Below are 27,548 nucleotides of genomic sequence, written 5' to 3'. Positions count from 1 at the left end.
AATGAGTTTAGTTAGTTACTTAAAATATGCACAGTTGTCAGTATTGTGAGCTCTTTTATTGGTGCAATGTTATTTTTCTGTTTGCTCTGCTAAAAGCCTGCCACATACAGAGCAGCACTCATAACCGTCGGAGGTTTACTACACTATTTTATTTTGGTTCTGGTATTTTATTTTGAAGGAGAAACCCGGGCTTCCCGTAAAACAGTTGCGACATTTTGTAGCTTGGCGCGACTTCCTGGAAGATTGACAGCCCCTGGTTCAGTAACGGAATCGAGAGCTTCCGTTGTTGAGCGAAGCCTGCGTTAAAAAAAGAAATAATTCCCTGCTTTGAAAGTGTCCACGAAGAACGCCCACTCTGGATTTTACACGGACCTACAGGGTATGAACGTGGAGTGGACGCTTCAAACAAAGTGTAAGAGGAGGTAGACCTGTACGTTTGATGGCTGCTGGGGATGGAGCCCAGCTGCCTGCCACAGTAGCGGCCAGTCGTAGCGTGGAAAAAGCGCTCGAGGAGGCTGCCACGAGCGGGGCTCTCAACTTGTCAAACCGTAAACTGAAGGAGTTTCCTCGGAGCGCCAAGAACTATGACCTGTCCGACATAACACACGCAGGTTAGCTTGTTTTTCACTTTTCTAAGTAAGTTGAAAAAGCCTGCCATCATGCTAGCTTTAATTATGAGAGACGCCTTTTGTTGTATCGCCACCTGCTTCTTTCTGCTCAGGGCGAACACTCATCCTTCCCCTCCCCGCCGCGTTGCACAACACTGTTTTCAAAGAAACAAGTTTCCCCGATCCTGTCCTAGCTACATGGCCAGCCTCTCTACTTTTTAACTGACTTGTTTTATATGTTTCATAGCGACTTCTTGCTTCGGCAGGTTAACGTGACTAACCGTATGAACGTCAAGTATCTCTAACAGGGATTCAGCCTCGTACAGCTGGCCCGTCTCCCACCGGCCTGAGCGGCGCCGTTAGCGGCCAATATAACTCCCAAATACGTTTCTGCTTAAGAGCTTCAAACATATGAGGTTGTAGTTCCGTTTCTAGTTGAGCACAGTCATAAGTATCGCTTTTAAGAAAGCTGCTATTCTCAGGAAGCTAACTTCCAACGAGAAAAGGAAAAAACGCCAGACGAGTTCCTCTTCCTCAACTTATCATGTGAAACCCTCAACGGGGTTTAGACTTTGTGTTTACCGGTGATTCATGCTAGTTATCATTATCAAAGCAGAGTGCTGTTGGTAACAGAGTAAAAGTGGTAAAAACAGCGAAGTAGGTGTGGATTAGCCTAGCGATGGTGAAAGAGGATTACCTCATCCAAGCGGGTGAAATTAGTCTGATCGCAGTGCTGCTGCTGCTGCTTTGCATATTGTAACCATCTGGCTCTTTGCTTTACGGGCATGAGTGGGGCACTCATGACTGTGGGGGATAGCTGTGTACAGCATTAATGTTGGGATGTCGTGGTTTTACATTAAAGATCAGTAGTGGAAGAAGTGTGAACCTGTTCAAGAACCTGTGTTGGATGAAAGAGTCAAGCACAGCATTTAAAGCCACTACTCTGTTGTGAAATGGTCCCTCGTGGCCTGAAGGAGAGGCATCTGAACGACATCCTCTGCAACAGTGACTTGATCAGCTTGCAGCAGAGAAACTGGACTTGAAACTGGGCTAGCTGGTTAGCAGCATCTGATCTTTCAAAATAAGAGGTGGGATCCAGTAATCCCCAACAGTAAAAATCTTTTGTAACATTTTTTGGGCGGATTCGGTTCAGTGTATATAGGCCCAAATCACAACAGTCACCTCGGCACTTTAGGTAAAGACTTAACGCTAATACAGATAAACCCAAACAACCACATTCCTCCTGATTGTTGGCAACAGTGGGAAGGAAAACTCCCTTTTAACAGGAAGAAACCTCTGGCAGAACCAGGCTCAGGGAGGTCAGGCATGTGCTGTGACAGGGTGGGAGGCTAAAAAATAAAAGCTAAAATAAGCTGCAAAATATACCTGGACATCTATTAGTTACAGTATTGCTGTCCTAATCTTTATCATTTATCTGGGTGTTTGAGTTTATCCATCAGCTTAAGCTCTGCTTTCTCTCACTGTGTGGTGACTGTGATATGAAAGAGGCTACGATGCTTGGATTCTTATTGGGTGTTTATGTCCCAAGGCCTCGCTTAAATGCCTACTTGACACATCATTTTTCCTGTGTGTCACTCAGTCAGTGCTTTTTGATAATAAAGGATGAGGAAGTATTTCAGGCTTTCATCACTATATCATCAAAGTGAATGCCGCTGAGACTGTTAATGATAATTCTGTTTACATACTCTTCACTCTATAAGGTTAAGTGTATGAATTGAACATTTGGAGACTGAAGTCTTAGCAGAGAATTAAATTTTCAGATGCAGTGGTGCACAGACTTTCATATACTACGTGTTTGTGGCTTGATTGGAGAAGCGGTGACACACAGCCCTTTAACAAATGTGTTAGTTGCTTAATAAAGCATTTTTTATTTAAAGTTTAATACATTTGCGAGGCATGTGGCAGAATCTTGAAATCAGCGTTTCAGTTGTCCTCATTAACAAGGCAGCTGCTGACATCTGTCATTCACACTGGCTCACAGTGACTCAGTTGTTGTTTAGCAGGAAACAGTCAGTTTTGTAGCATCTAGCCTGTATTTGAGTGTCTTGCCTAATGAGATGCTTTGAGTTTCACAGAAGTACCTGGTAGTTGTGCCTCCTGACACAGACGTTATATCAGCAGAAAACTGCACCCACTGATTCTGTGATTGTAAGGGACGTACTCAGCTAGTGCTGATTCACCAAGCTGTTCTGGAGCTATAGTGCTGTGAGGTTAGGTTTCGGCTAATCCCCAAGTATGCTTCAATGCAGCAAGCAGATTAAATGGACTGCTGAGAAACTTAGGTAACTTTTTCTTAAGCATTTTAAGAAGAAAATTGTTGAAGAATTGAAGTTGTCCTGTAGTGTCGTTCGCCACGTCTCCAAATTCCTAATAAAGGCTGCTGGGGTCCTGCTGGTCGTACAGCTATGCTGAGAGCACGAGGGGATTTGGACAGCCGGCACTGAGAACCCCAGCTGCTCACTTGGTGTGTGTGTGTGTGTGTGTGTGTGTGTGTGTGTGTGTGTGTGTGTGTGTGTGTGTGTGCGTGCGCGTGCGCGTGCGCATTTACTTATGTTTTACATTTTTCATATAGATACAGTTATGTGCCAAAGTCTAGAGACACCCATCATGTCTTCATATTTGGAAATGAAGCGTATAAGGCAAAAACAATACGATAGAGTACTGGTATTACCACCTCGGTCCCATACTGTTATTTATTCTAATAAATCCTCCTCGGTCCTGTCCCTTCTGGTTATTGACAGCTTCTGTTTGTGAGGCTCACACATCAACATCAGAGCTGATTCTAGACCTGACATCTCAGATAATGTTGGAGTAATTATCTTATCTTGGCAAATCGACCGCAACAACATTCTTGCTTTAAAAAAATCTCATGTATTGCATATTTGGTGATACATAAACAAAAGTATGTTAGAACGTACTTTTTGGGACACGTTCCTTCACCATTGCTCCTGGTGATCCTGTTTGAAATGCATTCTGTGATGACTGGCTGCCTCATGTCCACACCACCACCCGTTCAATTGACGGACATCGTTCATAGCCACCAACAGCTTTAGTGAAGGTTACAAATGATCTTCTTATGGCCTCTGACAGTGGACTCATCTCTGTGCTTGTCCTGCTAGACCTCAGTGCAGCGTTCGATACTGTCGACCATAATATCCTATTAGAGCGATTAGAACATGCTGTAGGTATTACAGGTACTGTGCTGCAGTGGTTTGTATCATATCTATCTAATAGACTCCAATTTGTTCATGTAAATGGAGAGTCCTCTTCACACACTGAGGTTAATTATGGAGTTCCACAGGGTTCAGTGCTAGGACCAATTCTGTTTACATTATACATGCTTACATGTATAATGCAGCTGCAGCAAGAGTCCTGACAGGGACTAGAAAGAGAGCAGATTTCTCCTGTTTTGGCTTCCTGTTAAATCCAGAATTCAAAATCCTGCTCCGCACATACAAGGTCTTAAATAATCAGGCCCCATCTTATCTTAATGACCTTGTAGTACCATATCACCCTATTAGAGCACTTCGCTCTCGCTCTGCAGGCCTACTTGTTGTTCCTAGAGTATTTAAAAGTAGAATGGGAGGCAGAGCCTTCAGTTTTCAGGCCCCTCTTCTGTGGAACCAGCTTCCAGTTTGGATTCAGGAGACAGACACTATCTCTACTTTTAAGATTAGACTTCAAACCTTCCTTTTTGCTAAAGCATATAGTTAGGGCTGGACCAGGTGACCCTGAATCCTCCCTTAGTTATGCTGCAATAGGTGTAGGCTGCTGGGGGACTCCATTGATGCACTGGGTGTTTCTCTTTCAGTCACCTTTCTCACTCACTATATGTTTATACACCACTACATTCAATTATCAGTTATTATTAATCTCCAGCCATCACACTGTCAGCAAGGGGCAGAGAAAGGGTGATGGAGACCTTATTGATGTACTGCTGACCAACTAAAGAAGTCAATGATATTAGGCCACATGTGATTATCTTATTTTCTGTAAACAGCTCCATAGTATATCTTGTTGAGTCTGGGTAGAGACATAAATCCCTTGGGGGTTCTTGTCCACACTTGAGCAGTTGTGTGTGGGCATAATGTAGGTATGCTAGCACCAACCCCTGCAGGGGCCCACAGTGCAGTGTGTGTCTGCCCACGGTGCCTCCACAGGGGATCCAAGGGAACATATTTGGGAAGTGTTGCTAGAAGCTACAAAGCTATTCTGTACTTTGTGAACTGGGTGAACACACTTTAACACACAGTGGGTAAAATAAGTATTGAACAAATTAAATATATTTCTAAAGATGCTAATGAGATGAAATTCTCACCAGACGTCTGTAGCGACCCATTCAGCCCACGGATGCTAAAGAAATTAATCACAGAGGTCCATAAGTTATGTGTAATAATGAGATCTGGGCCAAAATCACACCTGAGCAATTCGTGCTACTACAAATATATGTACTACGAAAATTGGTGATGTGTTCAATACTTATTTTACCTGCTGTGTGGCTTCAGTATGGATTCTGTATGGCTTCGAGCCTTGTTGTCAGTAGCTGGCATCTGCTCTGTGAGAGAGAGGTCTTATTTCCTTTACTCTGCGGATGTGGGCGGCATGTTCACTCAGTCTTTAGTTCTGCTTTTTCTTCTGTGAGCCTCCCTGCTTTCCCTTTCCGATTACCGAGCAGGTTCTGTTAGCCAGGCACCATGTTTCCATCCAGCTGTCATGTCAGTGTAAGAGACTAAAAACATCACAGTGAGTCAATGAACCAACCAGCAGTTTCCTCAAACATATCCATGGGAATACTGAAGGAGCGTCTCATGAACTGATAAGACTGGATGGGACATCTCATTGTGAGGAAAAGGCTTTTCTTTTTTGTTGGTGAACAGGGCAGCCTGGTGGTCTTCATGGATGGCTCTGTTAATCAGAGTCTTTCACTTTAGTTCAGAGTGAGTTTTCAGTATGACATCTTTTCATGGTGGTGCTTTTAGTAACAAACAGCTGTTTGCTTTAAAGGTTGCTGCTGTTTTTTCTCTCTGATCCAGAGTCTGTCTTCAGCTTTAAGGACGATAACTAGTTTGGGTCTGTGGCCTGTGTGTGTCTGTGTGTAGTCAGAACTCCAATGTTCCCATAGCTGTTGGTCTTCAGTGTGTAGGAAGTTGTGAGACATGTTACTGTTATTTTGATCTGTTTGTAAGGACTGACAATAGTTTATGGTTTGTCCCATCTTTCTAAGCCCCGCCCCTCCCTGAGCCTGGTTCTTCCAAAGGTTTCTTCCTGTTTAAGGGGAATTCTTCCTTCCCACTGTCACCAAAGTGCTTGCTCATAGGGGGTCGTCTGATTATTGGAGTTTTCTGTGTTCTTGTGGGGTCCTTTTCTTACACTAGTAAGTGACTTGAGGTGACTGTTGTTGTGATTTGGTGCTAGTTTAAATAGAGCTGAACTGAACGTTGTATTTGGAACTTGAATAAGTTTCACGGTATGTGAGTGTAGAGTTTCCTCCTGCTGATATGTTTTCTTTCCTTGTTAAAGCTGTTTGTTGTTGTTTAACCACATTGTTTTAAATGCATTAAATTCCAACAGGTCCGGGCGATCGTGGCTCAAGAGTTGGGAGTTCGCCTTGTAATCGGAAGGTTGCCGGTTCGAGCCCCGGCTTGGACAGTCTCGGTCGTTGTGTCCTTGGGCAAGACACTTCACCCGTTGCCTACTGGTGGTGGTCAGAGGGCCCGGTGGCGCCAGTGTCCGGCAGCCTCGCCTCTGTCAGTGCGCCCCAGGGTGGCTGTGGCTACAATGTAGCTTGCCATCACCAGTGTGTGAATGTGTGAATGACTGGATATGTAAAGCGCTTTGGGGTCCTTAGGGACTAGTAAAGCGCTATATAAATACAGGCCATTTACCATTTACCATTATTCAGGAAGTCGTAGCCTGCTAACCACTACAAACTGGATGTAAATTCCAACAATAAGTTTCCATTTTTCCAGTTAAAAGTTTAAAGTTAACCTGTTTCATTAAAAAAAATATGAAGTAATCTACCATCTTCAATTCCCAAAAAGGACAGCTTTTACAACAGGGCAATAGCCCTGATCAGTGCAAATAGCTGACCTGACTGGCTACCTCCCTGGACTTTTTGGGGGGGGGAACGATGTTTAAAACAATAATAATATTTATATTTATAACAAGGTGCAATTATAATTAATGTGCAATAATAACAGTTTGCAATACACATGCACTTCTTCTTCTTTTTTTTTATTACTAAGTTAATATACTGTGTTGTGTTGTTTGTGTTGCGTTGTGATGTGATGTCTCATATCGTGTTGTGTTATATGTAGTGCCGACGTAGGACAGTTTTCCAATCTCATTGTACTATGTATGACTGTGCAATGACAATAAAGAGAGTTATCTGATCTTAAATAGTCCGGTATAGGAGAAAAAATAACACGTTCTGTGTTACGGGGCCATGACAACACACATGAGCTAGAGACCACATGATCCATAAACCCAGGTCACATAGTCCTGTGTTTTTCCCTGAAACACAATCTACTACTATTGGTGTGTAAATAATCGAATTGTGTGGAGAGGACCGCCTCCTCTATAATGAAAGCTGAGGCCGTCCCTCTCTTACGTAACAGCAGATTCACTGTGCAAGTGGGTAGAAGACGGGGCCTCGAGGGGTTGAAGTAAATACTGTATGTGCACATATACCCATTTATTATTATTATTGTTATTATTGTAGCAAACGTCAAAGTTTTTACAATTTGATAGATGAAATATGTGCTTCTTAATAATGTGGCTGTAGGTTGTTGGTGTCTTTAATCAAGAGGTAGGTTCAGGCGAGTTTAAATGAAAGGAAAGTAGTTTAACAGATTTATACGAACTGTAGTTTAGGTCAGTTATGGAGCCTTCCTGTCCTCAAACTGTGCAACTGCATTTAAGACATAAGTGCTCAGAGTTTCTAGAACACGTTTGGTGCCAGTACAAACCTTTACGTCACTGGGTTTGGTTGGTTGGTAGCAGTTAGTAGACTTACAATAGTTTCTGTTAGCTAACCAGTGACAAAGCTGATAACTCAGTGGAAAACAAACTAAAACTAAAAAGAAGTCTTTAAACAATGTTATTTATGTTTTTACCTCCAACCACCATGGGACATTTATTTAGTTAGATTTAGTTTTTCATGCCCATCATGCATTGTGTCGTATTATTTGTTTGTCAGTGTGCTGAGCAGCATGTTCTGCCTTTTGCATGGACACACTGAGCTTTGCATATGGAGCTAAAGCAAAACCTGCAGTCTGTATGGCTTTAACAGAACGAAGACGGGAGGTGTGACAGGATAAAAGATAATGAATAAAATAATAAGGGCTTCAAATAATGAGGCAACATTCTCAGTCTGTTTCACATGAGTCAGACAGAGCTGCTAGTTATACTGCTGGTAGGAAACACGCTGCTGGAACACGCTGCTGGTTAAGATCGGGTCATATCCAAACATCTCGCTATGATTTAAATGGTAACTTGCTGCACGTCTCCATCACTCATAGAAACATTTAGATTCCCACCTAATGAAATAGTGCAGTTTCTGTCTACTCTCACACACGCTGTACCGATTGCCTTTAGCTTCTGTCTGTAGTGCTGCTCATCGGCTTGCTATCACTAACACTGTAACAGGAATCCACACAGCCACATCCTGTCTTTCAGCAGACACAGAGTTGTGTTGTCACTGGCAACATTGCGAAACAAACAGCATCAGAACAGACGTTGTGGTCTGATGCTGTCTTATGAAAAAGAGCCAGGGTGAGGGGAAGAGGTAGCTGGTTGCTACATGGCGCTAAATCGAATGTATAATAAAGCTTGATGTCGCTCACAGCAGCAGGAATGCTTGTTCAGTGCATATTTAATGCTGTAAAGTAGTCGAATGAGGTCATTTCCAAGACGCGTGGTTGGTCGAACTCTAGTAAAGTAACTTTAGTCTATAACTGTCAGTCAGTATTAGATGTTCTGACACACACGAATACAAATGTAAGGTTGTCTCATATGTCGAGCACTTGTTGCTAAGTTGTTTCATGTTATTACAAAAAGCGACGCACACGTTTGCCTACAGCCTCTCCTTGTGACTCATTTATTTGTGTCTTCTCAGTTCTTTTGTTGTCTCCTGGCAGTGGTGCCTGCCCACTAACTCAGGCTCATGTTGTTAACGTGAACACACCTCAGCACAGGCAGGTGGAGAATGTGCAGGAAACGTGACATGGGACAATCAGTAATGGAGCCAGTTTTTCATAAGATCTGCTAAACAGATCCTGCAATGACAGTTTCAAATCTGGATTCATCACTCTGAGCTGTGTTGCTACTGATTTTCAGTGCAGTGTTTGTGTAATTGGATCCACCTCAGTGTTTATCTCATTTCCCTTCCTTAGAGATGGCTTCTTGACAACACATCTTCCAGTGAGAGTTTGTGATGAAGCGTCTGCAAACAAAGGATCAGATTTCATTTTAAATGTCATTTTTAGCCCCGTCACGTCTTTGAGTAATGCATTTCCCTCTAATTGTTTTAAGCACAGCATGCTAAAGGTGCCAACATTTTGGCTAATAGCTTTTTGGGAATCACCTCATTGGTGCAGAAATACTATTTTTATGATGTCAAACTGTAATGTTTGTGTCTGTTTCACAAATTCAACTAAAGAAATATTGTTTTATTTTGTTTATAAAATGTGCATATGTTGTTTATATGATATCAGCCACCGCAGTTAAAGTGAACAACAATGAAATGCTATTTAATATGTCATTCACAATGTGGTCTTCACCTGGTCAGTTTCATGCAGAGCATCAGTCACATCCTAGAAACGACTAAAGCTGGTAAAAAAATGTACAGCAGGGGTGGACAGCATAGCCAATGGATTATATAATGATATTTATATTTACATAAATACTCGACCAGGTACTTGCCCAAGTACTCGCCCAAGTACTCTCCCAAGTACTCTCCCAAGTACTCTCCCAAGTACTCTCCCAAGTACTCGCCCAAGTACTCGTGGGAGACACTGCTGTGTTTTGTAGTAGTGGTGACTTTCTCATGAAACATAGATGCGTTTTGTGCAGATGAAGTCCAGGTTATGTCCATCTGTCCATCTTACCTGGATAAATATTCAGACTTTGAAGGCTGTAATGTTTCAGTGTGTCAGCTGTGATCAAATGAAGCTCATAACACAAACAAACGTGTGCTGAGCAGCTCCTCAGGCCCGCTGTTATGCAATACAGGGTGGAACATAAGAGGGCCGATGACTTCATTTGACTTTTTTCTTTTTTAAACAATGAGTTTAAACCTGTTTGATGTCTCGAGCTCGTGTCCTGTGTTATCATGCTGTAGGTGTTTGGAAGCCCTCCACAGAGTTCTGTCTGATCAATGTGTGAGAGGTGACGTAAGTGTCCAGGATAAAGCCTCCTGCAGAGCCTGTAATTAGATGCAGAGCTTTGCTCTGGCAGGAAAATCCTCCTCTTTCTACTGATCTGTTTAAAACCTTCAGCCCCCTTTTAAGCCTCATGATCTGCTTTCATTGTTCCAGTAAATACACCTTCCCTACTTTTACATTTTGGAAAACTTGCCCAGCTCCAGCTGAAGGTAAGGCAGCATAATAACAGATATTTATTATTAAAAATGAATTTATTCTGACCAGTCAGGTGCAGAGGGTGAATTAAGTATTTAAAAGTAGAGATGGACCGATCCGATATTACGTATCGGTCCTTGTGAAGTAGTCACACTCGAACGTCAAGGAAGGTGGTAGGGAATAATGACACAGTGAAACAGGAAAGTATTGAACAAAAATGTATTTAATACTTTGTACAGAAGCCTATTGATGAGGACACGTCCTGTATAGAGAAACTAGTCACATGACTTTGGCCCATTCTTCCACATAAACAGTGCTCCATAACCTGCTCCATAAGCCCCTACTTTGAACTCTGACCTTTAGCTCTTTCCACAGATGTCAGATTAGAGTCAGGCGATTGGCTGCGCCAGCTTTATTTTCTTAACCAATTCAGAGTCTCCTTGGCCGTGTGTTTGGGATCATTGTCTTCATTTCATCTTCATCATCCTGGTAGCAGAAGGTCTCGGTACGTCTTCCATTCATCCTTCCTTCAGTTACATGAAGCGTGCCCAGAGCGTGCTGGTCCTACCTCCAGACGTGTCTCATCTGACCAGTTATTCACATCCATTGCTGATACGGTTGAGAACAAAAAGCATCAATGAACCTGATGGATGCACAAATGCTGTGAAATGTCACGTTCCAATGAGCTTCACCATGATGTCTGTAGTTAATGGCATTGACAGTGAGACGTTATGGTTAATCTGACAGTGTTTATATGTATTTAGGTCCCTTATAGCAGACGTGGAGCTTCAGAGCTGCCGTCTTACTGCTAACAGGGTTCATTACCCTGTGTTTTACTGTGCCCTCTGGCCACAGCACAATCATTGATCCACAGCAGCTGTTAACGGCTCTCTGCTCACTGTCAGAGTGTCTGCATATGGACCAGGGCTCAAAATGGTTAGGCCTGTGGCTTTTACTGGAAAATACCCACAGAGTGTGACGGTGGCACAGGGCAAGTGAGAGCTTGCTATAACCTGCATACTGTTTTTTCTTGTTGTGTGCTTTTCCTTGTTTATATTTTTGATCCAGTTTCTCCGAGCTAATAATCGCTGACCCTGTTCTTAAGCCTGGTGAAACATCTCCAGACCCACTGTGGTAATTTAACGGGAGTCGATCCAGGTCAGCAGGTATCCTGAAGTGGCCGATAATCCTGTGAGACAGGGTAACACTGAACGACCTGTGACATGAAGGTAGAGGGTTACTCGCCACCCCTGCAGAAATGAATATATTCAGGTCTATATTTGTACACATGCATTACTTACCCTTGATATTCAAGACGCAGAAAGTAGCTCTGATGATGTGTTAGCTTAACAGCGATCCAACATTTGTTCCTGCTTGGTTAGATTTGAACTTTTTCCAGAGTGTGCAGCAGCATGTGCAATGCTTAGCAATGAAAGTCGTTGTTTGAAAGTAATTACTTCTCATTGGGTGAACACATACAGATCTAGCTGGTCTGAATTTTCTTTGATTGAAATACAGCCAACAAGGAGGAGTCATTTAATAACCATAAACATGATATATATTTATATTAACAAAGCATTTTTATATCTAAGTAATCGAGCAATGACAGGTAAAGTGAGTCAGGGAAAAGAAAACGCGTTTGTAGCATCGAGTAACACAAAAGTACAAAGTTGCGAAAGCGAGTGAGAATTAAAGAATTTGAAGAAAAGCTCTCTGGAGCATGTGCAGACTGATATTACTAGATAGTACTAGACCACATTTATTTCAAGGCTTTCATAACATTTTTAAAGTAAAATAATATAAAATTTTGTAATTTCTAAAAATATGAAATTGTAAAGTTTTTCACAGGCCCATAAAAAAAGTACATGGACCAGTAAAACTGAGCCCATGAGGGTGTTGGGTGGATTTTAACATGTGCACCTTCATAACGTCTCGTTGCCTCCTATTAATGTCAGAAACAACACAGAGCATTTTTTAAGCCTTAGTGCAGTTTGCATATTTATCTTATTTACTCTGTATTTGACTGTACTTAAAATTATAGATTTTTTTTCAAGAAAATGTTTTCTTTAGATAATGACATTTTAATGTGGCACGTAAATACAAATGTGGTAGTTAAACATTAAAACATTCTTCATTTTGTCTTTTTGCTTTTGTATAATCACTCGATTAACTAATAGAGTAATTGATAGATTATTACAGCCCTACACACTATGTGGACAAAGTTTTTGTCATATATTTGAGTTTCTGTTCTGCTTCTTCAACACACGTTTTACTTTTTTCAGTTCTTAATATTTTGTCTTTTGGGTTGTGTGCAGCTGAACTGCTTTGAGTCCCAGAGTGGGAGCGAGGACTGAATAATAAGAGAATAAAATAAATGTAAATAAAAAGAACATTCAGGTTTTTTAATCGTATATTAGATTTTATAGAGTATCGTGGATTTGTTCTCTTCACCTCTACTGTAGACACTGAAGGAAGTAAGAAGCTGCACCGTGTGTCCTGACGAGGAAATCCAATCACATTTCAGCTCAGCTGAATGTGAGCTGATTCCCCAGAGAGGACAGAGAAAACAGCAGTGTTTGAAGAGAGCTGGTCTGAGTCAGCTTTGACAAAAGGTTTCAGTTCTTATCATGGTGACGTGCTGGGCCTCCTCCTCGCTGTGGAGCGTTTCTGCTTAATGCCAGGCTGAAACACAGCAGGACACTTTCTAATGTGAAATCAGTCTGACTCTGCTAACAAGGTCAGCAGAGTTTGGGCTGGTGAGGTTTTCTTGGGTAAGGTTAGGGAATAACTAGCCGACTAATCATCGGTGTTGTCACTACCTGGTACCAGGCTTACTAGTCATTTAATCTATTTCTTAACTAAACCGAAAGAGATTTTACAAAAACTCCACACCCACACAGTGACGGTGTCCTGTTCTCACCAGCCGAGATCTTTGATTTAGGCTTCAGCAGGAAATATTTGTAGACCTACGACCTGCTTGTGCTGGTGTGTTTGGTGCTAATTACTGTACCGTGTGTTTGTGTCCCAGTTAATTATCTATTTGTTTTTATGTGTTTCTGCCCATGATAGAAAAAAATTACATGCAGTAACCTTTTCCCTCCTTAGTCTCTACTCTTTCGTGAGGTCAGACATATTTGTCCCTCCATTTCTTTTTATGTTCCCTCATGTCCTTTCAGATGATGTCAGCAACCTCCCTCTGGGAATTTGCTGACATTTCTGAGTCCTTATATTGGTGATTGTTATCGTCTCACTCATAAATGAGGAAACTTGCATCTAAAAATTAGCCATAAATGCCCAGGAGGATCTGATGGTATCGAACGGCCCAATGACAATAGTTGGGACCTGCACTGACCCAACGTTAAGTTACATTTTTAGCCCTCGGCCATGAAAGGCTGATGTGATATCGTCGTCATTATGCCAGGCAGGAAGGTGGGTGACTGGAATACCCGAGGTTATGAATGCAATAACTCAAGAACGAAGCAAAGTAGGAGTTTTACACTGATCCCATTGGTGTATCTCTTAAAAAACTTGGAGTTTGATGAATCTCAGTGACCTTGACCTCAAAGTCAGGGGTCAGAGGTGCAATAATTCCAGATAACAATGCAGTGTAGGATTTTGAAATCAATGCAGGGGCGTGCACATCAGGATATACCTCGGGTCACAGTGTCGGGTTTCAGGGGTGTGTGCGATTACATAGACACAGCTACAGCACAGATGTCCTGTTGAAGCATGAACATGTCAGCCTCTGACCTCTGACCTGAGATTTAACCTTGTTTGAGATTATTAGTGGATACACTCGTGGTATCAAATGCAAAGTGCTAGGTGACTTCTTTCAGGGTTATTGCATTCATGAGATTATCAGGAAACTTGACCTTTAAGTTTACCAACATATACAAAATATAAACAAAGATCTCATTCATAAAAACATTTAATAAACATTTGGTCCATTTTAACATTTGTATCAATGTATCTACAACTGTTGAAGTTTGGGCCGTTTGATGTTTTCCAGATCTGTCAAAGAACCGCCTGTGTGAGCTGCCAGAGGAGCTGTGTCAGTTCATCTCCCTGGAGACACTGAGCCTGTACCACAATGGGATGCGGTCCCTGTCCTCCAGCCTCAGCAACCTGCAGGCTCTCACCTACCTCAACCTCAGGTAACTCCTACACACCGCAACACGTGACTCTGATTACTGCACTGCATTGTTTAGCAGTAGCGTTGTATTCTGTTGTAGTAAGTAATGTTGTGACAAATGTAGACCTCCAACAGTTCTTAGAGCCGTGGTAATGGAAGAGCAGAGGTAACGCGCTTCTGTCGTAACGTCAGATGGAGGCCAGTCCTACTTCAAAAACAGTGAGAAACACTGTTACTGCAGCTGTTCTGCAGCAACATTTGAACATTTCTGGCAAAATGGAAACAGGTTTAGCTTTGGTCCTGAACTATTTTAGGTGGACTGTTGGGCCACGTTCAGTCCAATAAAAATGCTGTTTTTGTTCATATAAAATGATACATTTTAAAAACAAACTTACTGAGTAGTCAGCAGTCATAGTTTGGTGTCAGTGACACAAACAGTGATCATTCCATCTCTACACTGTTCATCCAGTCTATATAAAACAATCATGGGCTGATCACTAATCCAACTGTTGATAATAATCAGGGAGCACACAGTAGGCTGGTAGAACCAGGCGCTGGTTAGTGCAAAGGCAGCAGTCGGTAATCAGGTTCACCTCTGAGGCGAGCCTCTGTGTCTTAGTGTTTGTTAATGTGGGCCTGGACACTTTAATTTTGCTGTTGCTAGGAGACAAGGCGAACCCTCCAGGTTGTTGTTAGTTGGAGCAGGAAAAGTGCAGCTCACAGCAAACACACTGTGTAACGTAGTAAAGCATCTAACTGTGTTTGTGTGCAGTCCCAGGTCACACCTCCTAAACTGCATCACTCTCTCTGTGACTCCACAGTCGTAATCTCCTGTCCAGTTTACAGCCTTCGGTCTTTCAGCTCCCCCTCCTTCGAGTGCTCATCATCAGTAACAACAAGCTGTCTTCACTGCCCGCCTCCATATACTCCCTCACACAACTCAGACAGCTGGTACGACACACTCACACCGTCATTTCTCCTTGAAATGTTCTGTTTGTACTGTGGAGGGTACAGTGGTACCCCTCACAGCATCCCTTTCACCTTCCTGTGATTCACAGTCAGACGTCCAGTCTTACAGTTTAATCACTCAGTCACATTTCTGTGTTGCAGTTTTCCTCTTGGTTTATTATAGTTTTTTCTCTCTCAGGATGTAAGCTGTAATGAACTTCAGCGTCTGCCAGCAGAGCTCGGGCAGTTGGAGTGTTTGAGAGACTTGAACCTAAGAAGGAACCGGCTCACCACGTTGCCTGAAGGTACAAATAAACTTGGAGCCCTTTGCCACTCATGCTTACTTGAAAATCCACAGTAGGAATAGAGAGTGCTGAACAGGCCAATCAGAGAGGGAATGTAGATAATATAATATAGAAGTGAATTCTTATTGGATCGACGTCCAGTGGTGAAGGAGTTGAGGTTTCAACTGTATGAAGTCAGTTTGGATTTTAATGTTTACGAAGCTCCAAGCCCGGCGCGACTGACTCTTACCCTCTCTGTTCCCCACACAGAAATATCCGAGCTGCCCCTCGTTAGGCTCGATGTCTCCTGCAACCGAGTTTCCCATCTGCCTTTGTGCTACCGTCACCTCAGGCATCTGCAAAGCATCTCACTGGATAGCAATCCACTGCAGATGCCACCAGCGCAGATCTGCTCCAAGGGCAAATACCACATCTTCAAGTACCTCAACATGGAGGCCTGTAAGAGGAGCCAAGAAGAGCTGGAGAAACACCTGAGACCCACTGGATTTAACAGCTGGTAAGAACAAAGGTCTAAGAGATAGTCAAGACTTCTTTAACTGGTTGGGTTAAGTCAGTGAAGACGCTGTGTGCAATTTCCTGCTGTAACAGTCAGATCCTAAGAACACGTGTGACGATACATATTTCTATGTGGAGGTGCTACGCCAGCGTGTTTGGATTGTCTGGATATTATAATCCTGTAAATTTACCTCTGAGTAACAAATACTTTGGAAGAAGCTGCCAAGTTGATTTGCTCAGCGAGGCAACAAAATGATACGACCAAGACACAAACTGTGGGATTTGGTAAATATAATAATAAATGCAGATTCACTGTGTAACTTTATTAGCAGCGTCCTCCTGAAATGCGCCAACAACATTTAGCGTAACTTCCTCCTCTGTGCCTCTTAACGCTTTAAACCCCAACCCCAATGTTCTCTGGTCGCTATGGTAACGCATAAATATTTCTTTCAAAATAAGACGCACAACTGCAACACGAGAAAAGACCCAGGGAAACAGAGTTAACGATAAAAACCCTGAAAACTGTCAATTTCACATCCAAACCTCAACTCTCGCGGCCCCGTACTGGTCCGTGGCCCGGGGGTTGGGCACCGCTCAGTATCCATCTACACTCAAATGAAAATAGTACCATTGTAAATCAATGCATTCCATTTAGCCGCCCAGTAACATTGTAGTACTTGAACCAAGGACAGAGATAAGAGGAGTAACTCTGCTGTGGGAAATCCACTCTAACACTGCACCAGAGCCTAAAAACATGAGTCACTGCCCTTTAGAGCGGCGCTCTTTCACAGTTTGCCCCGACTAACACAATGTTTGCTCTTCTTCATTTTAATGGGTGCTTATGGTGTTTTCCCTGCAGTCTGTCAGACCAGGAACTGTTTCCAGGTCAGTTAGGAGGGCTGGACTCTGGCTTCAACAGCGTTGACAGCGGCAGCAAACGATGGTCTGGGAACGAGGTAACGTTACAGGATACACACTGTCACATGTGACTGCATTATATATTCTTCTATTAATATCTATAATAGTGGATATAGAAATGCATTGTGTAGTATTAGATAAACAGATCAGTGTTTCACTGACATGTGCTGTGTGTTCAGTCTGCTGACGACTTCTCAGAGCGCTCCCTCCGCATGGCTGAGGTCAACAGAGACCAAAGTAACCTGGCGGAGGAAGAAGAGGAATCCAACAGAGGTGAGGAAAGAGGCACAGGCCATAAATCATTGTTTGTGCTGTGAGACGTGTTGAACACCATCGTACTCTTCACAGTGAATGGAAATGCGGAGCAGGTTGACTTCATTGACAGCAGTGTGACAGAGGAAGAGGACGACATCAGGACCAATACATCCACGCCTCCTTCGGTACCAGTCATCCTCACGCCGATCTGCAGCTGTCACGCAGTGTCGTGTCCTGTGTTTGTGTTGATTATGTTGACCGCGTATTGGTTTTTCAGGATCAGAAGGACAGATCGTCACCGTTGCAATCCCAGGAGTCAACAACATCCAGGTCAGTGGTGTGAAGCACAGTCAGAGTTTTGCATGGCTGTATCACCTGCAGTAGGTTCAAACCTCAGAGCGCAGGGTCTGCTCTGTAACACCACAAGCAGAAATCTGAATTCAAAATTAAAAGAGGAATATTGATTATCTGCACAAATCTCACCTCCCAAAGTGTAGCTGCAATACTTGCTTTGTGCAGCGCAAAAGTTCTCCAGGTTAAATATGTTGCAGGTTCACACAACATGAATCCACTTCATACTGTATTATAACACTGGAACCCAGAGTGATACATGTTATTAGAAGAAACTTTAGGCCTTTAGTGTGATTGAGCAATGCTGATGCATAACTTTATATTCTGCACACAGCACACTAAACAAAACAAGACTTGGCAAATATATTAAGACTGTTTGCATTTAGTTAGCTAAAAGCTAAAGCTTTGGTAGATGTTGGTGGTGGAAAGTGGTATTAAGGTGCAGTGGCTGATGTCTGTGGCGTAGAGAGTGAAGAGGCCCCCTGTGGTTCCCTGTGTTGCTGATCACTTGGTCAGACACGCAGTGTTGAAGACGCACATATTCTAGTCTTCCTGTCAGGTAATCAACAATCCAGGACGAGCGAGGCATCCACCTGCATCGCTGTCAGATCATCACCCAGCAGGTCTGTCTGATGCTGCTGAATGCACCAGGAAACTGAAACAACATGACGCTCACGCTCCTCTCCGGCTGGTCCAGGGCGTAGACTCGATTGAGTAGGTAGATGCTGGTGTCCTCAGCTCTGGTGTCAGTCTAATGTCAGTCCACATCTGGACCCCTTCAGTTCATCTTCAGTGTCGGCTTGTTATCTGGGTAACAATGGAGGGACAACAGAGTCTGTGCAGGAGGTTATGCACTCAGTGATACGCTGGGTGAGCCCACTGATGTCCTCACCGTGGGTCTCAGCGCATGCTTGTCACCCCAAAACAGCCCTCTGACCACCGGTCACACTCTGCATCTTCACAGTAGGCACATAGAGCTGAAAGGAGGAGAAACTGTATGCCTCCCTGACATTAGCATGCAGTCGGTCCGTGGCACAGACCACGTCCTGTGTGAAGGGTGGAAGTGTCATGTCCAAGGTGACGTGGTTGAAGTCACCCGAGACAGCAATGGAGACGCCAGGGTGCTGATTCTGTAACCACGCTGTGGCCGAGTGGATAGTGTCACGTGCACTGTGGGTTAGTAGAGGAAGGAACGTCCACAGCCACCAAGGTCACGTGGGTAAATTCACTTGCAAATGACACAACTCGAGTCCAGCAGCGCACAGTTCAGGCACGCAGTGGGCTCTGTGATGGAGACGTGAGCAGGGTTACACCAGCTGTTAACAAGAACAGCCTCTCTCCTTTCTGACGATCTGAGGGAATGTTTGACTCGGTGTGACGATTGTCGTGGACCTTTGCTCACGCTGCCGTTGTGATAAAGCTCTTTGTATTTTATGCTGGTGGGTGAGGAAAACTGGAGCCATAGTGCCATGTGTGACTTTTTAAAATCAAATATTTGACATTGACGGGGTTTTGCTGTTTCTGATCTTGGACTTTTCCTACAGATTTCACTGGCTCAGCATGATGTTTGGGAAGTTCAGTCCAAAGACCTCTGCAAAGCTTTTGAGTTGTGGTTGAAGGGTCTGTCTGTGGTGGTATGTCCAATTCCAGTCAATCACCACAGGACCAGTCCATCCCAAGTTTGAGATGCTTGATGAAAGTCCGGGTCTGGAGGTATCAGACCCTTTCATACCTGTCACTTGTGCTCAGGGTGAACCTGCTCTCATCTGTGGAAAGGACGGAGCACCGCTCCTGGACCTGTCAGGCCCCAGGGCAGGCAGTGAGCACATGGCACAAAGGAGCAGATCCTGGTAATGCTGTTGGGTTAAGCACCTTCTCTGGCAATGTCAAGCTAGAGTTAGCAGTCTCCTTCATGCTTCTGAGACTGTGCTGGGAGGCAGCAAACCTTGTGTCAGTGGCACGTATTGATGTGCCGTCCTGGAGGAGTCGGACTACCTGTGCAGCCTCTGTATGATCCAGGTGTCAGCCAGTCAGCAGGAACACTGACCAAACTCAGCGGCTTTCACCTATAAAACCATTTTATTTATTTTGGACTTTGTCTCATTGTTGCTCCTGTTAGTTTAATTAATAGCAGAGCAGCTCCTTAGATGACCAGATCAGTATCTCACATGTTGAACCGACTTGATGCCATTCTCTGATTAAAACGATATTTGGAACAGCGTATGTGTTTTTCTTTTGTTTAGTTGTGCACGTTTAGCCCTCCGTATTTGCCCGACTTCCTTTGGATAAAGTAAAAGGTTCAAACGTCTGTGAATGTAAATCGTACGTAAACATCAGTAATGGGAAACATTTGGATATGAAAGTTTGTGTTGTTGAAGAGGAATCAGGGTTTAAATGTTGGAAGCTTCTTCTCAGAGAGTCCTAGTTTAGTTTGTATGTCAGCAGCGTCTCTAACAGACAAGCTGCCAGTGATAAGTAATAAGAAGTCCTGGAAGTCGGCTCACGAGCTTGGAAACAATCGGATAAAAAACTCTGATTGTATCCATTTTGTGTCTGTCACTCCCAGATCTAGCCTCCACATCGAGCTGGGCTCTTCATCTTCAGCCTCCTCGTCTCCTCTGTCCCCCTCCAGCCCCTCCCTAGAGGAGCGAAGGAGACCTGGTACCTTGTTTATCTGGCAGGAGAGAGAACGGCTTCAGCAGCAGCAAAAGGAGAAAGCAAGGTTGATACTGACGGAGATATTCTGCTTTTAGCGTCTGCACATTTCTTTTATTTTGAAGATGACTCGGCGTTTCTGCTTACCTTACGTGTCCCTCGAGTCAACGCTGTAACTGTGCTCTCATCTAATTATACGCTGTTGCCTGTCTTAACCTGTTATTTTGTAGTTCGCTGAAGTTCTCCACCAAAACAGGAAGTCATGTGGCCACTGCACAGCAGATGGGAAGTAGTTCATGGTAAGGATGGCGTGCAGATAAACACACGTGAGGCCTGCCATAGAGACAAACGCCTGTTCAAAAATCTATGTTAAAGTGGTAACAAAGGGCTGAGGTTCTGCTGCTGATAGTGGCGTGTGTCTCTCTCTAGTGGTACATCACCAGAAAGCAGCAAAGCAGAGAATGGCACATCTGGCCTGCGACACAGATGTGCAGTGAGTACTGTCCTTGTCTTCAGTTCACTGAGGTAAACGGGTTTGTGTGTCTGCTGTTTTAAATCACACTTGTTTCTCCCTCAGAGCGCTGACCAAATGAGCACAGGCGCTCCTTCAGTCTCTCTGCAGCGATCGAGCAGCAAGACAGGTAACAAAGGAGAGAGAGTGTGTGTGGGTGGAATGTTTCACAATTAAATCCCACTGTGCAACATGTGCTGTAACACATCAAAGTGTAGTTCCTCAGAAGCGCACATTTCAGTGAAGCAATCAAGTCTTCCACATACGAGTGGTTGCAGTCACGCTTTGATGAAGAGGAGCCGTGTTGTAATTATGAAATATGTTCGATTCAGTTTGTATGTGTGTGTCATTTTGTGTTGTGATGTGAGTGAGAGTGCGTCTTTAACACTTTGCATTGTTGACGTTTGCATCAGATTTCCCGTCCTCCCCCAAGACGTCCCCTCCTCCTGGTCAGGCCCAGAAACCCAGCAGCTTCCTGTTTCGGACGTCCTCTCACAGCAGCGTCAAACCCACAGGTACCCAAAGAACACGCCACAGCGTCACTCCACAATCCACACACCTTTACACCTTTATTTACCTGTCTGCTTTCAGGGGCCATTTTTTCTCTTGGGGAGTCTGGCAGAAGCGAGTCTCGCACGACGCTGCGCTTGCCTAAAGAGGAAAGACCGGACATCACTCAGCTACGCAAGGTCAGCCCCACAGACCAACACTTCCTCGTGATCTAAACGGGAAACTGGACGCTTGGTGTCACAGTCAGGCTCCTCATAGGACGAACTAATTGTGTTAGTGTCATGGCACCTGAGTGGGGTCTACTTTAAACCATGACGCTCTGTGTCCTTAATCAGACTCTAGAGTCCCGGCTGAAGATCACTCTACCAGAGGATATGGGTGAAGCTCTGGCCAATGGCACCATCCTCTGCCAGCTGGTGAATCACATCCGCCCACGCTCTGTGTCCATCATCCACATTCCTTCCCCAGCAGTGGTGAGTCTGGAAGCCTTGAAACGAAATATGACGCTGCTGTTAGCAGTAGAGTCTGTATGACTCACCTGGTCATTGTCCACTCACCTGTCGGTCACGTCACCTTTCTTTGTAAAACAAGCAGTTTGTGAGAGCTGCAGCGCGTCTGTGCAGATAAAGTCGGCTCGCTATGATCAGAAACACGAAGTGCTCATACAGGCAGAACGATTCATGTCACAACTAACACTGCTGTTACATATTTGTAGCTTCTTCCTACTTCCTTCTCAGATTTCACATTAAAAGCTTCCAGAAGATGTTGAATGTGAAACGGCAAAGAGAGTGTAAAAGTACAGCTGCAGCTTCCTGCTGTGATGGAGAATAACTCGCCTGTGTGTGTGTGTGTGTGTGTGTGTGTGTGTGTGTGTGTGGTTCGCAGCCCAAACTGAGCCTGGCAAAGTGTCGACTCAACGTGGAAAACTTTGTCGCCGCCTGTCGCCGGCTGGGAGTCCCCGAGGTAACGTGTGCATGTCCCGACGCTGTCCTGGTGTAGTCTGCTGTGATGACAGTGCTTTGAATCAAGTCTAAATCTGCTTTTTGCTGTTCTGCCCTTTGTCCTGTCGTCTCTGATGTCCTAGCTTTAACAATATAACTACTCATATTGTCTTTCTGTGCGTTTGCGTGCGTGTGTGTCCTCTCCTGTCCAGACTGAAGTGTGTGTGTGCTCTGATGTGCTTCTGTGTAAGCTGCCCAATGTGCTGCGCTGTGTGACAGCCCTGCTGGCCGTGGAGGGGGAGGAGAAGGACCGGCCCCGCCTCCACTCCTCGCCTGAGGCTTCGTCGTCCTCCACCTCGCTGCTGTCCGCAGACTTCTTGCTCTTCTACTGTGCAGTCATGGCGCTGCTCTACGTCCTCTACTGCTACCTGCTCCCTTAAAGCAACGACATGTGACACGGAGTACGTTCGCCATAGCAACAGGCTGTTAGCATAGAAAGCAAACGGTGCTCGTGTTGTAAGACCTGTAAGTGTGCTGCTTTGTACTGGTGACTGAACAGAAGCGCTCCGTGATGATTGTCTGTGTCACAGCTGCCTGCACCATCACCAACCATCTCCTGGAAGTTCATTTAAACCTGGGTCGCTCCATTAGTGACAAGTGAAAGGTAACTGCTATCTGTCCTGATGACACTGGTTATACTGGTGGAAGTCTGAGGGAAACAGAGCCCAGCTGTTCTGTGTATTTGAAATCTCAGGTTAACCAAGTGTCTCATTAGACATGCAGGAGGATGTTCACAGAGAGAAGCTGTGACCAAGTCTCACTGTGTGTGTTTGTGTTGTTGGGCTCGATGCTTTGCATGATTCACAGTTCCTGATGTTTCCTACGCTGGCCCTTGCTGCAGCCCTCTCCCCTCCAGATAATCCTCGCTCTTAGCCAGTCTGTCTGATTAGCTGTACCTGACAGGTGGGCGGGGCCTCTATGCCTGACACACCCATCTAAGGGATCTCTGCTTTTGCTGACCTCGTGAGGAGCTCATAGAGAGCATCTGCACCTCATTATTTAATACAAGAATACACAAAATAAAGGATAATGTTTCCTGATGTGAGCGAGTGAAACATGCCTGCGCTTCAGCAGGGGGCGCCGTTACTGCCTCAGACCTGAGGTTCAAACCCCTCCAGGACGCTCTCTGTGTCAGCTCCATTGCTGTCAATGGTCTGTTTGACCAATCACGGTTAACCCGGACTCTAACCTGTCTGTATAAATGTAAACAGGTCATTAAATTATTGCTTTATTTATTTTGTTCTATGTTTGGTTGTCTCGGTGAAACAAGTCCAACATCTTAGTAGTTTTAAAACTTTGTGAGATTAGTGTGCGCACTTTAAGTCACTAGCAGGTCAATTAGATGTATCCAGGTAAAATAACCCTGTGACAAAGTTTCCTTTGGAGATTCACAGATGTGATTGGCTCAGCGTGGAAACTTTGCTGTTTCTACTCAGGGCCAGTGTGTGCAACCAACATGACACACTCGTTACTGCAGCTGTTTAACCCGCAGGACGAGACATTTGGGAGATTCAGGCTACATTCAGTGTTTGAGCAAATATTCAAACATCTGAAACTCTGAGTGTAGGCGATAGTATTTCACTGGGAGAAATAGGAAATGAAAACGGTTTCCTTTTAGCTTCATACACGTCGTCACTTCAACTTCCTTAAAAAAGTTGCTGTGCTTCCTTTCATGTGATGAGCCCTGATTAAAAGTCCCTCTGTGTAACTCTGGGCTTTCTTTATGTGCTGACTTTATTTCTATAACTTTCTGTTTGGCTTTACAGCAGTGTCCTTGCTAAGTGAGTGAGTGTGCACATCACCACAGCCTGGTGTTGATCTCACCTCAGACCTTCTCGTCTTCCACTTTAAGGAACTCTGAGGAGCCGGTTTAGCCCGTCAGCGTGGTGTAAACTTCCTGTGATGTCACTCTGCTGAGACACAGTTTGTTGTTTATTCATGATGAGTTTGGCACTGCTGTTAGACGTAACAGCAACTGAATCAGCCCGCTGACTAAAATGGGACATTATTCATGTAAAAACCATTGATTTAAAGACGATGGCTCTTTTTACAAACGATTCATTTCCATCACTGTTGTTGTTGTGGGACTAAAACTAGACGCTGCAGTCTGGCTTTTGGCTTCAGGGCCACTTTACCTAAAGGCTGCTTCAGTCTATCAGCTGTATGTTGTGGGCCAGCTGATTGGATCAGTTTATATAAATGGCACCAAATATGAAGCGACAGTAGCTGCCTCGAGCCTTTAATCTGACGAGATGAGAGAGCAGCACAGCTCAGAGCGGCGAGCAGCGCCTTCCTGTTACACGTGTCTATTGTTTCATATGAACTTTGGTTATCCCAGACTTACATGGGTCCACCTGTAATTCTCTATGTAAATAGATTATGGGCTCATTTACATGTAACACACTGCATTCATCATTATTATTTAATGTGAAGCACTCGGTACCTGAATCAGAAGCTATTGTAAATTTAGTTGTGTAACAAACGTCTAAACAAACAGTAAGTGTGCACATTTGTGTGTGAGCACTTACTTCTGTGCTGTAACTGTGCTGCTTGGCAGGAGCCGCTGTTTCCCCTTAAATGTGCCACATTTGTGAGGAAATAACAGGACAAACTTGCCAGACCTTCTCTGCTGATGCCAAACAGCTTATTCTGCTTGTTGGATTGAAACACGACTCATCGGCCTGTGGAAGAACCGTACGCAGGTACAGCAGCCTGGGTTCATGCAGCTCACACGCTGCTGTTGGACGGCCTCTGACCAGCATGCGTCACAAGTCAACTGGTGTGATTGTGTTGGTTAGTCTGGGACAAACAGGCTGATCCTAGGAGTGTTTGATGGGACTGAGGTCAGCACTGTGGCTAGGCTATTCCAACCTCACCGTCCCCAAACTCTGAACAGAGCACCTTTGGCGCATCTCCCACCAAAGGTGCTTTCTTACCTTATCAGGTAAGAGTCCCGTTATGTCACCTCCACACTTTGACCTGTTCAGGCTCCAGTCAGCACCTGACTGTCAGCACCACATGGTCAGTGTAAGAGTGTCAGAATAGGCTGCTTGGTGCTGACAGAGAAGCTGTGGCAGGTTTTCATGGTGAAGGACGCGCTGTGTGAGAACAGACGCCTCGTTGCAACAAACAGCGTTTCCTTACTTTCTGTTTAAAGCTTATTTAACAATTCTCACTTTCTGGAGTTCCTGTTTCAACAGGTTCTTCTGAAGGAAATTTTATTGTATTTATTGTTTTATGGTGTTTAAATTTCTATTTTTGTAGTGGTTACAGACCAATGACCGAGCAAAATCAAGGACACAAGTGTTTATTTCAGTTTAGACATGATATATCAAGTAGGTGCAAGTGATAGTTGTAGAAGCTGAGCTCCGTTCACGATGGCGATGTTGGCTCTGCTCCGCCCCCTCAGTGTGAGTGCAGTGGGATTGATTGGCTCTGGTGTGAGGACGCTGTTTTATACTGATTTAGATTTTTGTCCATTGTAAAACCAAAATAACTGCTTCTTATATCTGACAGTTTTATGAGCACTCTGCTGTTGTTTCAGCTCAGATGTATATTTTTGTAGGTCAAACTGGACGAACACTAACTGATAAAATCCACAATGATGCAGACATATTCTTTAATGTTAGTCCAAATGCATTTGTATTGTATATTTCTACACCTTTTACTAACGAGGATGATTTTTGACTCTTTGTCTGTTGTAATTAAATGATTTCAAAAGAACTTTTTGGTGCTTCTCTGCTGTGTTTGCTTTGCTGCTGTTGTCTTCCTGCAGCTTCAGTGTCTCATTTTGTGAAGCTTACATGCGTCCACCTCGCCTCCTGAAACTGTCTCATCTGTCTTCATTGTCGACCCGTCATGTGTGAGTTGTGACAAACCATCAAACTAATATCAAAACTGCTAATGAGTCTGAAACCTCTCGGTTCAGTTTTTTCTGTTAGAAGAACAAAAACCTTTCAGAGTTTCTATAATACAGTGACAGCAGCATCTGTATTTCAAACCCATTTAAACACCTGCATTAGTCCTGAGGCAGCTCGTGCTCACACAGGTAAGTACACACAGTCAAATGCATCATCTTCAGTAAAGAATGAATACGTCAGTAAAAGTCATGCTCTGGTATTCAGGGGAACATTTGCACTGTGATGTAGCTGCATCCTCTCATTAAGTGACAGGACTCCTTGGTTTTGTCTCATTAGCAAAGTTTTTCAAATCTGATCAAACCACACTTAGAAATATGCAGCATTATCAAAGTTATAAAGCTGGACATACTGTTACTTTGATATTAATGAGTGACTGCTTACTGGTGAATGTGTAGAAGTGTATGTTTCTTACTTGGATCTACTTCCTGCTCTTTCCGTCCCCTTCCAGGATTCTTTGTGTTCACCTCAACTCATCATGGAGGACGAAGGCCTGAGTCGGTTGGCCCAGACTGTCCAGACGTTGTCCGATCTGGCAGACCAGCGAGCCCCAAAAACATGAAGCCTTTGTGGCTGCTAGCTCAAAGCAGTCTCGGCACCCCAGTGCCACGCCAGCAGTATCTCAGGGCCAGTGTTTTATTTTTATATGCTTCATATTTGATCAACTTTACAGAGTTTGTATTAAGAACAGCTTTCAAATTTCATAAAAAAGGTAACGGTTCAAATAGATTTGTAAATCACTCAAGCGCTCGTTGTATCCGTACCATTTTAGAGAGTCTGTGACGTTTTTGTGTACCTGTAGTCGTACTGCAGTGAGTTCAAAACAAACACAAGTGGTTAATGAACAATAAAAAATATATCAAAGCTACAATTTGTTGATGTGAGCGATGGAAAACGGTTTCTATGACTTGAAATATGAACTGCGAAGGATGCAAGTCGTCAGTTCAGCAGGAACCAGCAAGCTGCTCTCACTGCCAAGCACGCTGGGAGGGTAAGTTCAGCTGAACATTATCAGTGAGTTGCTGTTCTCTGCAGCTCAATATTCAGTCCTGACAGCACAGTAAACAATAACTTGATGTCACTGCTTTCGCCTCAGAGTTCAGTTTGAATGAATGTGGGTCACTCGACGCGTTCCATCTTCTAACCGTAGACATGGACAGAACCTGTTGCGTGTGAATCTGGTTTCCTTTAGTTCCATGATGGTCTGCACGGCCTGGAGCACACCAACAATGAAAGAATCACCTGAATAATTTCTAATGGTTCTGTTTGCACAGCAGCTCTAGGACCAAAGGCTTGTGCCATCCCTTATTTCTTTATTTTGCCGCCAAAAAAAAGCATATGAA

The 27,548-nt window shown here is 44.0% G+C and overlaps 1 protein-coding gene across 2 annotated transcripts; it reads left to right on the top strand.

Moving 5' to 3' along the window:
* The first annotated feature begins 222 nt into the window (after nt 1-222).
* Nucleotides 223-27,076, top strand: lrch4 (leucine-rich repeats and calponin homology (CH) domain containing 4). 2 transcript variants are annotated; one of them, XM_082524265.1, is made up of 18 exons: nt 223-611; nt 14,217-14,361; nt 15,161-15,290; nt 15,487-15,592; nt 15,842-16,088; nt 16,947-17,043; nt 17,185-17,278; nt 17,354-17,445; nt 17,538-17,590; nt 20,178-20,333; nt 20,497-20,565; nt 20,696-20,759; nt 20,844-20,907; nt 21,191-21,292; nt 21,369-21,466; nt 21,623-21,760; nt 22,173-22,250; nt 26,657-27,076. In XM_082524265.1, the coding sequence occupies exons 1-18, from the start codon at nt 440-442 to the stop codon at nt 26,765-26,767; spliced, it is 2,016 nt and encodes a 671-aa protein (XP_082380391.1). In that variant the 5' UTR covers nt 223-439; the 3' UTR covers nt 26,768-27,076. The 2 variants fall into 2 exon arrangements, with proteins under 2 accessions (XP_082380391.1, XP_082380390.1); XM_082524264.1 differs by lacking the exon at nt 26,657-27,076 and adding an exon at nt 22,441-26,011.
* The last annotated feature ends 472 nt before the right edge of the window (nt 27,077-27,548 follow it).

This window comes from Aulonocara stuartgranti, assembly GCF_965226115.1.
Source record: "Aulonocara stuartgranti genome assembly, chromosome: 3".
NCBI classification, from domain to species: Eukaryota; Metazoa; Chordata; class Actinopteri; order Cichliformes; family Cichlidae; genus Aulonocara; species Aulonocara stuartgranti.
Note: the sequence above shows the minus strand (reverse complement) of the source record. Positions and strands in the feature narration are given on the sequence as shown.